The following is a 12,899-nucleotide window of genomic DNA, read 5'->3' as shown; positions in this document are numbered from 1 at the left end:
TTCAGGGCTACCAGTCAATGTACAAAATTCCCTGAAATTCGCTTCTTCCAATATATCCAAATTCAATGGCGGATGAACTTATCGTAAATCTTTATGATCTAATGCAAAAAATTAATATCATACTAGTATTATTCGAAACTTTGTTTATTTACAAGTTATAAACTTTAAAATACAAAAGAAAATCACCTAAAATTGACTAATATATAAAAAAAAAGTTGGGAAAAATGGGCTCTGTGATTAGTTCCAGCTTTGTGAAAAAAATGGAACAAAAAATTTGTTGTAGCAACAATTCCATGAGCTAAAAGGATCATAAAAATTAATGGTTATACGGCGCTACCAAACTAGCACTGTACAGAATGGTGAAAACAAGCTCAACTAGAAGAAGAAGAAGATGAAGAGCTACAATATTTGTCTGCAAATTCCAATTACCTGTACAATAAGAGGTTCTAATCCATACAAGTTTTTGCCTTCACACACACACATGATCGAAAAACTTAGCCCTTTTCGTCTAGTATTCTATGTATTGTATAGCCGGTGGATTTGTTTCAGTCTTCTCGAAACCTGCAGATTTTGATCAATGATCATGTTACTTAAGTTTGATCTAATCTTAAAGATGAGTCTGCTATGTTTCCTAAATTCTTGATCAGTGATTTTTCTACCTTTGATTTCACGAGCCTCCACTTCTCGCCATTCTTGGACGAGGGCGCAGCAGCAGCACATTAGATGCGAGAGAAAATCATCAACGAAGCCTCCCTGCATATTTGCAAAAATGCATGCAGTTCTGTGATAATAGGGATGTAGATAGAAAGGAAAAAATCATTGCAAAGAGCTAGATTTTCTGAATTTTGCCTTCAAAATGTTGATAAACCAATTTACAAAAAAGAAAAACAAGAAACCAAGGATTTAAAAAAATATATGAAAAAATATTTTAAAAATTGGCGGGGGCTTAAGCCCCTTCCTGCTGCTCAAAGAGCTCATTGTCTAATGTTTCGAACTTTATAGTCGGATTAAGTGTTGAATTCTAAGAAACAGTCATAATAAATCGTGATGGTAGGCTAGAGAGCAGTTACCTTGATGTTGAGCATTTTGCGAAGTTTCCTTCTGATGCAACAAGTATAGCAGCAGCATGACAATATTAAAGAATACGCCAGCAGGTCGTTGCATGTCTCTGCAGCAGCTGCAGATCGAAAGCATTATTACAGAAAGGCGGGAACTGAAGCCAACAAATCACATTAGCAACTAGAATTATCATCTGTGAGTTTAAAGATGGGAAGACTGGTCAAATCAGTTAGTTGGAGGTGTAATCAGTTCAAGCTCCACTAATTTATTATGGAATCAAGATCAAGTCGAGATTCGAGTTGTCTTGGCACACTTACCCATATCAGTTACCTTGTCCATTGAATCTCTTTTTAACATTTACATTTAAATATAGCAAAATCATTTTAAAAAGTACTTTAACAAAATGAATCACAGTCATCTTGGTGCAATCATCGTTAGTATACTAAAATGTTCGGTGTTACAGTGTTAGGATGAAGAAAGGGCATCCCAAACTAGCAGTATAATTATTTGAGATTAGATTTTAGGTTGTTATTGAAGGATACCGTGGGTTTTAATTCCTTCCTTCAAATCATTCCAGCAAAACCATGTGACCACAAGGCAGCAGAAACCTTTTGAAATTTAACCAGAATGGTGACAAACTCGACTAGTCAAGTGTATAGTTAAGATTGTATCGGCTTCTATGTTGTTGCATCCTAAAATGGGATGCTTGCCCAAATTAAAATCCACACACATTAGGAAATAGATGCAATAATTGCAGATCGATATGAGCAACTTACATATGTCTCTATTAGCTGCCACTGAAGCAATTCTTGACAATGTGCCACAAGGAAAAAATAAGGTTTTCATGCCTGCAGATTTCAAAAGTTAAACTTAGCATACATACTAGAACAAGCATGATTATACATAGCTCTCTGAAGCAAAAACTTTTTAGTGAAAATAAGAAATGGGAATATTAACATATGAAAGAGCACCACATATCTCGTGCAGCCAACTCAGTTATACCTCAAATACTCTGCCAAGTAACGACACATGAATTTACAAATAGGTTTTAAAACTCATTCGCATGACCCCCCTTCTTATTATAACTCAATTTTAATAGAGTCGAAGAGGACAATCTCCTTCGTGGCAAACAGGTTTGGTTGATTAACCCTATCTGGTGAAAAACTGATATCTTCGTCCTTACAGGTGCAGAGGTACTAGGAAAATAAGAATTACACTGTTGCATTTCTGTCATTATGATCATTCCAAAAGAATGAGATAAAGCATAGTTTCCTAAAAATTTCAGACCTTAAATTATACAATTACTTTATTTACTTAAATTGCTATACATATACAATACACTATTGATTCTATAAGGATTAAGCAATGAGCAAAACTGCAAAAACAAAACACATTATACTACCATATAAAAGAGCAAGTGGATGAGGAGGTACGTACAAAGCAGAGGTTCTGAACAGCAGCCGAGTAAATCTGAATGCCATTCGCCAGGTGAACCTTTAGATGACAGCAACTCATGCGTCGAGGAAACGGAAGATGTGTTCCTGTAAACAGGAACAAAAATACAGGTAAAATTGTCGAACTTTAATGCATACTGAAAAGCAAATTAATGCCATATCTTGGGAACATGAATGATGGTTTTATGGCTAAAAGAACCAGGCAATATATGTGTATTTCCACAGAGACATAATCACAGACAGAATCCAAAGAACTTGTTTTTGTGAGGACAAAAAAAGCAACCTTGAAGGTGCTGGTTTTTCACTGTTATTAGAGTAGCTATGTTCCTTCTCACTGTTGGCATCTGTATAAGCCTTCTCCACCTTCAATTCTTTCTTAAACGAACTTTTATCTGGCAGAGAAGTTGCTGCAACAGTTTCAGTAACTTCAAGCAGATGCTGGATCACTTCACACTGGCCAACATCCAAATTCGCTTGTGAATGTTGCAGTTCTATTTGAAGCTTCTGGCTTTCCTTCCGTATGGCCTCATCAACAGGCATGTTTGGGTAGGAACAGGAAAGGTTTTTCTTCAAGACAATGGCATCGTGTTGTGATTGACCGCGCTTGAGAATCACAGTTTGAACCTTTCTATCCTCTTCGTCAAGTGTATACTCATGTTGGTCCATTTCGATCATTTCAACTCGTTCCTAGAAGTATAAGAAATTGAAACACGCCACATCAACCAACCAACATTTATAAGATCAAATAGACATCAAATGCCGTCGATCAAAGTATCACGCTGTCGCATCATGATATACAGAGATACCCCATATATTATGTTAATCAGCCATTGGTATAGGTGGTATTTACTCCAAGAATAATTTTAGTCAGTCAATAGACACAACAAATTTAGTACTATAAGCATATCGCAATATATTTATAAATAGTAGTAGGATACTTTCTCTCCTCAGAGTCGACTACCAATTAATGCCAGATTGTAACATAAATAATATCCGGTGCCTTAAAAACTACCTAACAAAAGTTGTTGGGAAGACATCTGTTTCTCAAAGTGACATATCAACCTTAAACAACTGTTGGATTTCCAAATGCAGCAACAATTTTGCATCAGAAAGTTTGGTGATAAAGGGTCGGACCAGAAAACAACGACAGTGAAATAAAACTAACTATCGCTATCAAAGAGTTATACACGACACCATCATACAACACAATTAACCAAGAAAAGGGACCAAATCACATAGTAAATTCCCAAAAATCACCCATCAAAGGTTTTACCCCACATTATTACCAGAGACTGCCCAGCGCTTTTCATCGATATAACTACACAAATGCAGCATAAAATCCACACCGTAACAAAACAGAAACAGTCATAACAGCAGTTTCATGTTAGTGATCAAATAAATGAATGCACAATTCATATGAAAAGGGGAACTAATACCCGAACACGAGCATTATCAACGAGGGTGATGAGGGGTATGATCTTCAAATATTGATCAATCTCACTCTGAGCCTTCCTGAACTGATAGACAATGTTCCACCCCATAGCCAGCAGGTAGAAATAGCTCCTATCCTGGCAACTGTTAACCAAAATGTAGGACCTCCTTAATGCATCCTCGAGCTGCTCCAACGGCTCGCGTGTTTCTGGATACCTCTTCATCTCCGAAATCTTGAGAGACTCCAACAAGTTCCCAATCAGCTTGAGGTGCCGAGCAAACTTCCTGCAGTTCTGCTTGTGCATTCTTGCCGTGTTTGCAGACTTCACTATCATCCCAATCAGCATCACCGCATCTAATCCGGCTAGTTGGGCTATGTTTGCGATCCCCCCAAACTGCTCCCATGTAGACATTCTTTGATAATGATATACTTCAAAAAAATGTCTTTCAACCTCAGATAATAATTACCAACCCCAAGAATGACGCAGATCGCTGAAAATTTCTTAATTTTCAGCGTTTTTACCCTCAAACTCTCAAGAATTGAGTTCAATTTCAGCTGAATTTACTTCCCATTGGTAAAAATCATATCTTTATGCAGCTTTCACTCCGAAATGTTGATTCTGGCTGCAGCAAAGCCCAAAAGAGGCGATTAAGATAACAATTTCCAATAATTTAAACACACATTCTCAAGAAGAGAAGCACCCCATAAAAATGAATTTTAAAAGGGAGAAATGAGAAATCCCATTAACCCGCTTTATTTTTTCTGACAAAGGAAAAGGGTCAAAACGAGAAAAGAAATAAAAAAAAAAAACAGATTGTTTATCACTTTAGCAAGATCAAAATCTAGAAAACCCACCTTTAAAGATCGATGGAATCGAGGGAGATTGAAGAGTTATTAGAAAGATTGAAGAAATAGCGTAGCATTATGGGTCAAACAATGGATGTAGATGGAGGGAGAAAAAAAGAAGCAGGTGTGGCGCATTGTGAAGGCAGAATCTTGATGCTCAGTGTGACTGAGAGGAAAAGGACATAAGAGAAGTAAAAGTGAGCAGAGATGTGTATGCAGACAACACAGCAATAAGCATCAGTGTGTGTATACACATGTTTGTGACTTCGTGTAGTGTAGCGAGTGTGTGTGTATGAGAGAGGAAGGGAAGGTCAAGGGAGTGAGGGTGGTTTGTCTCTGAATGAAATTCCCGGCCTCTGCGGTGTGATTTGTCGGGAAGCAGTTCGGTATGAGTGTAGTGGGCATCCCGTGACCGCACCAGAATATACTCTCGCCAGATTACTAGTATTTCTTTTTCTTTTGTTTTTTTTTCCGTTAACAGTATAGGAGTAGTACCTTTTTCTTTATACTAACGCAGGTATTAATGGTGATATGAAAAGCTCGTATTTAGGTTTGTTATTTTTCATTTGTTATCAATTTTTTTTTACTAATATTGTGTAAAATGGTGTTAAAATTTGTCCTTTTTGGAAAAATGGTTATCGGTTTATGTGATTATGTCTTAAGTTGCATTAGTATTTAACTTGTTACCAGCAAAACCCAGAATTCATGATAACTGTAAAACATAAAAACTCAAAATAGAAAAACGATTATTATTATTATTATTATTATTATTATTATTATTATTATTATTATTATTATTATTATTATTATTATTATTATTATTATTATTGTTATTATTATTATTATTGTTATTATTATTATTATTATTATTATTATTATTATTATTATTATTATTATTATTATTATTATTATTATTATTATTATTATTATTCCAAAATTGACGTTATTAGCTGCTGGTCTTACAACTTTCTCGTTCTCCCGACTAGAGAATGTATTATGATATAATTAATACTACTACTATAATTTGTTCCCAAAAAGAACTAGTTAATACAATGCGCCATAACTTTTTTAAAAAGTTAGTTAGTATGGTATTAGTAATATCTATTGTTTAATACTACATCATTTCCATAGTAATAGAAACATTTCTTTTCGGCACGGAGATTAAGAAAAAAATATGTAATGTAATAAATAAAAAAATAGTAATAAAACATAAGAGATGAAAACGTTGAGAGAATAAAGTAAGAGAGAGAGAAATACGTGAGAAGAAAAATGTTGACTTTTACTAAAAAGGAAATTGACTCAACTAATATGGAACATACCAAAATGGCAAAATGACTCTACTACTATGGAACGAAGGGAGTATATAAGAATTGAGATATGATCTTAATTTAAGGATGGTATTAGTAATATACTACTAATGTTTAATAAATATTGCAAGTATTAAAAATGACAGAATAAAGTATATAAAATGTAAATAAAATGATATATTAAAGGTTAGTGTTGTTAGATGGAGTGCTAATATTTATTATGATAGTAAATGACTACGGAGTAATTTTTATAGATGTTTGAATATAAAAATAAGACATGATCTTTTCTGTGATGAGGACAGTTTGGTTTGTGGGAAAAGTCAAATTGAATGATTATGTTGATTGCTTAATTTCGTCATAGTATTCATTAAAGTTCATTAATCAAATTATTATCTAAAAAAGTGTATATCATTATCTTTAGACCCCATTGAATTAAATTAGTAAAAAAATGTATGCTCGTGGTCGTCCTGCAAACTTTTTTAAGTAATTAATTATAATCAGGGGTGATTAAGAATTACTTAAGGAATGTTAAAGGTTAAATACATTTTGATATAATCTATCGATTCTTAATTAAATTTACAAAAGAAAAATAGTACTTATATTATTAATGAAACTTTAAACATTCAGAAAGATGTATAGAGGCTGTTTGTAACGCTTTATGGAACTTCACCCTCAGGAAGATATTTCTGTAATAAATGATGTTTTCAACAGATTAAATGGTAATATTTCATCCCTAACAATAAAACAGAGCACCTCCTGCTTTTTACAAATCAGCAGGCTAGGAAATATTATCATTTACAACAATGTTTCACTGATTGCATAATTCAAGCCATTCTTCTGTACACATGTTCACAAACAAAATATTATCTCACCTATGATTAGTATAGTAGTAGGCTTCTTCAGCAGCAGCGGCGTCTAATGTTTCATATCAATGGGCGCTGACAAGGAACGGGTGCTGGCAAACACTGCATTCTATGGTTTCAGAACCAGATGCTGGAACCTGAACCTACATTCGAAATTCCCAAGAGTTTCAATCAGTTTTTTCGTGATGAATAACTCCGTAAAAGGTTATTATTCAAAGGAGTCGAGAACCTGTAAGTGGACTGTGCACGTTGGACATTCAACTTCTCTCATTCTCCTGCTAGAGGCTTCAGATTTTGCTCCTACAAATATAACTTTGCTTATAAAACAGACTCATTATAATAAGACTGTGAATAAGCAAACATTTCAGTTTGCATAATTACCTGTTTTGCGGTTTTTCTCCATCTCCTCCTGTAACAGAACATTAACCAGATGGCAAATCAGAAATCTTAAATATCTATCATATCCTATGAATGATATTTACAAATGCAACAAAAATTTCCATCCATTGCAGTAAATTTAGACCGTACATCAATAGCAAGTGGATGTCTGAGATGGAAAAACAGTAGCAAGTTCAGAAAAGAACCTAACTATTTCATCGAAACAACAGGCACTAAATTTACAAAATTTGTGATTGGGTTTAGCCAATCATGGGTCTGCATAATACTGATCCACTGCAGTAAATTAAGACTGTAACATCAATAGCAAGTGGATGTCTGAAATGGTAAACTTCGAAAAAGAACCTAACTATTTCATCGAAACAACAAGTACTGAACTTACAAAATATGTGATTGGGTTTAGCCAATCATGGGTCTGCATATCTTCATGCCTTAATTATTGTAAGCAAATTCTGGCTCAATTTATTTATTTGCAGTACCTGAAGTTTTCTAGCAAGGTCTTCATGGCTCTGCAGCCCAGCAGCTCTACCAGGTGCTACCTTATTGCTGAGTCTTTGAGTTACCTCTGCCTGCAAATAAAAGGAGAGTATGACAACTACATGAGAAGATATCCATATCATGCAACTTTCTGTCAGCAGATATATGCCAATATAGTTAGGAACTTAGATTTGCTTCAGCCAAAAAGCAGGATATAACAAAATTCCAATTGATCAGAGAAAGGCAGAGAAAGGGTAAACTAGAATGTACAAACAGGAACTTGCTAGTATCAACAGATAACCTAAATCAGCCATATGCAGACAACACAGCCATGACAGGTTTCCAATCATATATTTTTTCAGTTAGGGCCACAACGGACTAAGTTGATTCAAAAGAGGCTAAAATCTAGAGAAACATCCACCATCCAGCATTACAGAGAACACAAAATATTCTGACAAGGATAAAGCTAAAAAGAACATCTATCAGTTATAGTCAACCATAATCATCAATAATGCACCAACATATTCTGTCATGTATATTCATCAGATGCTTGTTTCATGTTACATACATACTAGGTTTCCCAGGATCTACCAACTAAGAATCATCCCTATTAATGAAGAGACATGCCAAATTACTGCTGAAAGGTAAAGCAATGGAAACTCATTGCTCAAATGAAGGTATGTCTATATTTTATGCCTCCAGAAACAGTTTATTTCTCCCCAGAAAATAAAAGAACCTTGGTAAAAATGGTACATACTACATACCATGCATCGATCACAAACTCGAACTGGTTGAGCATTCTCATCTGCAGTGAGTGCAATTCTCCCTTGTGTGCACTTGTCACAGAAAATATCCCCACAGTTTCGGCAGTGATGCTGATGAGATTAATTGACATAACACCAAATAACAAGGATGAGAAAAAGTACTAATTGCATGAATTCTGATAACAATAGCACTAGCAGACAGTAACAGGAAAGAAATGTCAGAAATATTTATATTAGGGTGAGATGCAGATTCCTAGGAATTATAGTACTCACTCTGTCCCATTTAAGATACCCCTTTCGTTTTTCACACATATTTTGGAAAAATCATAATAAATAGTTAAAGTGGAGTAAAAGTAAAGTAAGAGAGAGAATAATGTACAAGAGAGTCTCTTCCATATTATTCTCTCTCTTAATTTACTTTCCATTCAATTTAACTATTTATTATGATTTTTACAAAACACATGCGAAAAACGAAAGGGGTCATCTTAACTGGGACGGAAGGAGTAGTATATCATATTGTGCCATTTGGTGTTGCATGTAGTTTCTTATGCCTAGAAGCAGAGAAATCGACAATAAGATTGGAATAAAATTCGTGCCTCTCAATTGAAAATAAAAATCTGGAATCATTTTGCGACTTGCTCTGAAATCGAAAGGAGGCCAAATGCTGATAGATCTTTATTAATTTACCAGAACCAGTCTGCAACCTAACCATTACTATCATACTAGAGATCAACACATGAACTATATTTGATGTCTCCTATTGAACGTTTTTTATGACTAATAAAAATTCATGACATCTCTTCCTCTTCCACAATCTCGTTATAATTTTTTGGTTATAACTATGGAAACCAAAAGCTGCAAAAATTAATCAGTTATCCTGCATGCTTCGCATAATGGCGGTGACAATTAGACACATGCAACCAGTCAGCTAAAAACATACCTTCCGATTAAAAGCATTAAAATCTGCTGCGCAAGCTGTGCACTTTACTACTGCTTCATCTGGGACCTATACGTCGGATATAGAACCATAAGTCACAAACGCACAGGACAATTTTATCCTTATAGTACTTTTTAGAAGGGTGACAAAATATCTAAGAAATGTTAATCTAACCCAGTGATCCTTCTCCTCGTTCATTGGCTTTATCAAGTTCCTCCAATCAATAAATCCTTTCTTCTTTTCTGATGATTGGTCAGTATCCTTAACTACATCTGATGGAGTGCTGCTTGAACCTATCTCCTTGGACTGCATATGAAAGGAAGATTGAATCTCATATAAGTTAATAATCATACAGGATTACAGGTAAACAGCAACATATTATGACAAGAGTTGATCCATAAATATCACACATACACTCTACTGCTTTATGCATGGTCAACATAGTGGAATAATCTGAGTTGCTAAGTTGACATATGCTAATACTAAAAATGAAATGAAGAGCCCCTGGAGATCATTAGTACTACCACTTTCTACCATGGAGTTTCCCGTTTTTGAGTTGTTAGGAAGCTTAGAAAGCCAGTATGTAACTGAATGGACAGCACCAGAATAGTTTACTCCAGAAGTCTCAACATCAACATCCGAATCAAGACATATATTATTTTACATTAAGGAAGGTGACAAAGTGAGTTAAAGGTGTAGTCACAACATAAATCCATCACAGAGCTAGGACTACAACATAAATAGTTCATCACTGTTACTAGCAAGCCAAGAAAACAAGGATTGAAGAATTTGTAGCAACTAGCAAGTGCATCAACAGCAGAATTATAAGATATGGAACATCTCCTAACCTGTATGCTTGCTGCTGTCACTATATCCAGGATATTATTTGTGGTATAGCTATTTGACTTGAGCCTAATCCGTCTTGATTCAGGCTCAACACTGGATTTGGCCCAAAATGCAAAGATATGTGAATCCAACACCTGGATAAAAGATTATGCTAATAAAATTTCCAGATAAAAATAATAGCATAATTACAAAATGCACTTGACTCTCATATGCAGCAGTGAGAACTTACATCACATCTGGTAACCGTGTCAAGTGGGTATATTTTCAGCATTCGACTGGTTGCTGGATCCAAGAATCGTATTCCATCAAGCCCAACCTAAAACAACTCAAATGCAAGAAATTAACCATAGAAAATCACAACGAAAAAGGGGTGTGCATGCCGTGGAATGAATAATCTCTGTTTTGTACTGATATTCAACTAGATTAAAGACAGATAGCTGCTGCTACCATTTCAAAATTATGCAGCACTAAATGAACTAGAAATTTAAAAATCGCATTCCTTTCCAGATATAGTAATAATCATGAAAAAACCAAACCGATCAGATTGTGTTTAACAAGCAAAACTAGAATCAGCAGATAACTATATTACCAACCTGACAAAGTAAATCCATATCAGTCTGACCATAGCCTTCCGACAGTAACTTAACACGGAACTTCTGAACGCCACTCTTAACATCCTCCGAATCCTCCATCTTTGGCACCGCCTTCACAGCCCTCGGCGAAGAATTCCCATATTTATTCAGTACTTTACCTCCAGGAACAGTAATCGGCCTTCCATAATCATCAAACAAGACCGCACCTTCGCCTCCGGCGGTGTCCGATGATCGTCCTCCTTTCCCACCATAAGGAGCCTCCACCGGCCCCCCATTATACTTGTAAACTCCATCATCATAACTCCTCTGATCCCCGCCATAGTTCAGGTTGCCCTCGTACGAATTCGCATGATACGGAACATCAGAAGGGCCATACAAATAAGGCGATGGATCATACGGATAATGGTTTTGTTGGTGGTAATCATAATTCACAGGGGGCTGATTCTGATTATACAATTGATGATTAGGAGTATAGTTGGAGGGGTAAGAGTAATCGGGCGGCGAGGTCATGACAGGAGGCGCGGAGGCATACGCGGCGGCGGGATCGGGATTGAAGGGCGGAAGATCGGTGGGCTGATAATATTGGTTGTAACGAGGTGAAGAGGTGGTGCCGGATTGGGGCTGCATCTTGATCCTTTCTTATTCTTGGGAGGCGATGTGATTTGCTGAAACCCTAACAAAATCTAATGTAAAAATTGGGGGAAATGGATTGAGCAAATTCAAGGGATTGAGAAAAGCGAATGAAGAAAACTCTGGTGGGAATTGGAGTAGAAGGTTCTCGTTGAGCTTTATTCCATTTCCCGGCTTTGAAGAAATGTAAATTGCAATAACACCCCTAAGGTTTAGTTATTCTCAAATTAGACCTTTTTATCGCAGCCGTTAATTTTAACCGCTAATATAGATTTGACCAATAATTAAAAAGTTAACTTTATTCACTAGATATTGAATAATATTAATATAAAATGCCAATTTATTTGATTAAACTTGAATCAGTTAAAATCTGAATTAATATTGATTGCCACTTGCTGCCACCATCCTCAAAATGCCTAGACGATTTCTAATTTGTTTGAGATCTTCTAATCATCCTCACCACTGACGGAACCAGCTAAGGCTTTGCCGGTGCCGTCCGCCATTTTACAAAGGGGAGTAGTTGAGGAGAATTGGGGCAGAAGAGTGAGTGTTAGGAGGCAGAATTGGAATCCGTAAACATTGGGATTCATTTGATTAGGAATTTAATAATACTATTCAATATTTTTTACATTTACACTAATTCTTAATGTACGTATTATATCGTTTATTACTACTATTTCTTAAGATTTTAAGATAATTTTTTTAATAACTCAAAATTTTGCTTCTTAATACTCCATAAATTTCTTGTACTATAGTAATTTATTAGTATTAAGTTTATATATAAAATAGTACCCCCCTCTTTTCCCCTCACAGTTGAATCATTTTTTCATTTCGAGAAGTTCCCTCATAATTGAGTTATTTTCATATATAGGAGTAACTTTTTCTCATTCTTACTTTTTTTTTCTTTTTTAAGGAGGATCGACGGTGGTTCCCCACCTACCCCCCGAAGTGACTCGGACCCCCGGCCTAACGGTCGGAGGTGAAGCGTCTTACCAAGTTGCGCTTCGTTGTCAAAGTGGGACCCAATGGGTCCACCAGCCCCGCAGGAACGGGTCCAAGATTTTTCACCTCCCCCAGCTCCTGGGTCCAGGCACGGGTACAGGCTTAATCACCTCCCGACCTCCCGAAGCTTTGGAGTCACCAGTGAATCCACTAGGCCCCAGGGAAATTAATCCCCAAGATGCGCCTCCCAGGGGTCAAACACGCGACCTCTAGGATGACGCGGTATCCTTGCCTCCCTTCTCAACCAGTTGAGCTACTCTCTCTACTTTATTCACTTTTTTATTTTATTCTCT

At 36.0% G+C, this 12,899-nt stretch overlaps 2 protein-coding genes across 2 annotated transcripts; both read right to left on the bottom strand.

Annotated features, from left to right (window-relative positions):
- Positions 1-273: 273 nt before the first annotated feature.
- Positions 274-5,216, bottom strand: LOC121773360 (protein MID1-COMPLEMENTING ACTIVITY 1-like). The gene is made up of 8 exons (XM_042170190.1): positions 4,801-5,216; positions 3,950-4,568; positions 2,797-3,200; positions 2,497-2,600; positions 1,836-1,907; positions 1,071-1,177; positions 660-753; positions 274-561 (listed from the first exon to the last, which is right to left on the bottom strand). The coding sequence occupies exons 2-8, from the start codon at positions 4,355-4,357 to the stop codon at positions 509-511; spliced, it is 1,242 nt and encodes a 413-aa protein (XP_042026124.1). The 5' UTR covers positions 4,358-4,568; positions 4,801-5,216; the 3' UTR covers positions 274-508.
- A 1,537-nt stretch (positions 5,217-6,753) lies between these two features.
- Positions 6,754-11,741, bottom strand: LOC121773627 (protein FREE1-like). The gene is made up of 10 exons (XM_042170521.1): positions 10,975-11,741; positions 10,611-10,697; positions 10,384-10,515; positions 9,710-9,841; positions 9,539-9,604; positions 8,599-8,709; positions 7,837-7,926; positions 7,343-7,370; positions 7,191-7,261; positions 6,754-7,104 (listed from the first exon to the last, which is right to left on the bottom strand). Exons 1-10 carry the CDS (start codon positions 11,599-11,601, stop codon positions 7,027-7,029), a joined length of 1,422 nt encoding a protein of 473 aa, XP_042026455.1. The 5' UTR covers positions 11,602-11,741; the 3' UTR covers positions 6,754-7,026.
- Between the last annotated feature and the right edge of the window lie 1,158 nt (positions 11,742-12,899).

The sequence above is a fragment of the Salvia splendens genome, chromosome 17 (assembly GCF_004379255.2).
Source record: "Salvia splendens isolate huo1 chromosome 17, SspV2, whole genome shotgun sequence".
In the NCBI taxonomy this organism is placed as follows: domain Eukaryota; kingdom Viridiplantae; phylum Streptophyta; class Magnoliopsida; order Lamiales; family Lamiaceae; genus Salvia; species Salvia splendens.
Note: the sequence above shows the minus strand (reverse complement) of the source record. Positions and strands in the feature narration are given on the sequence as shown.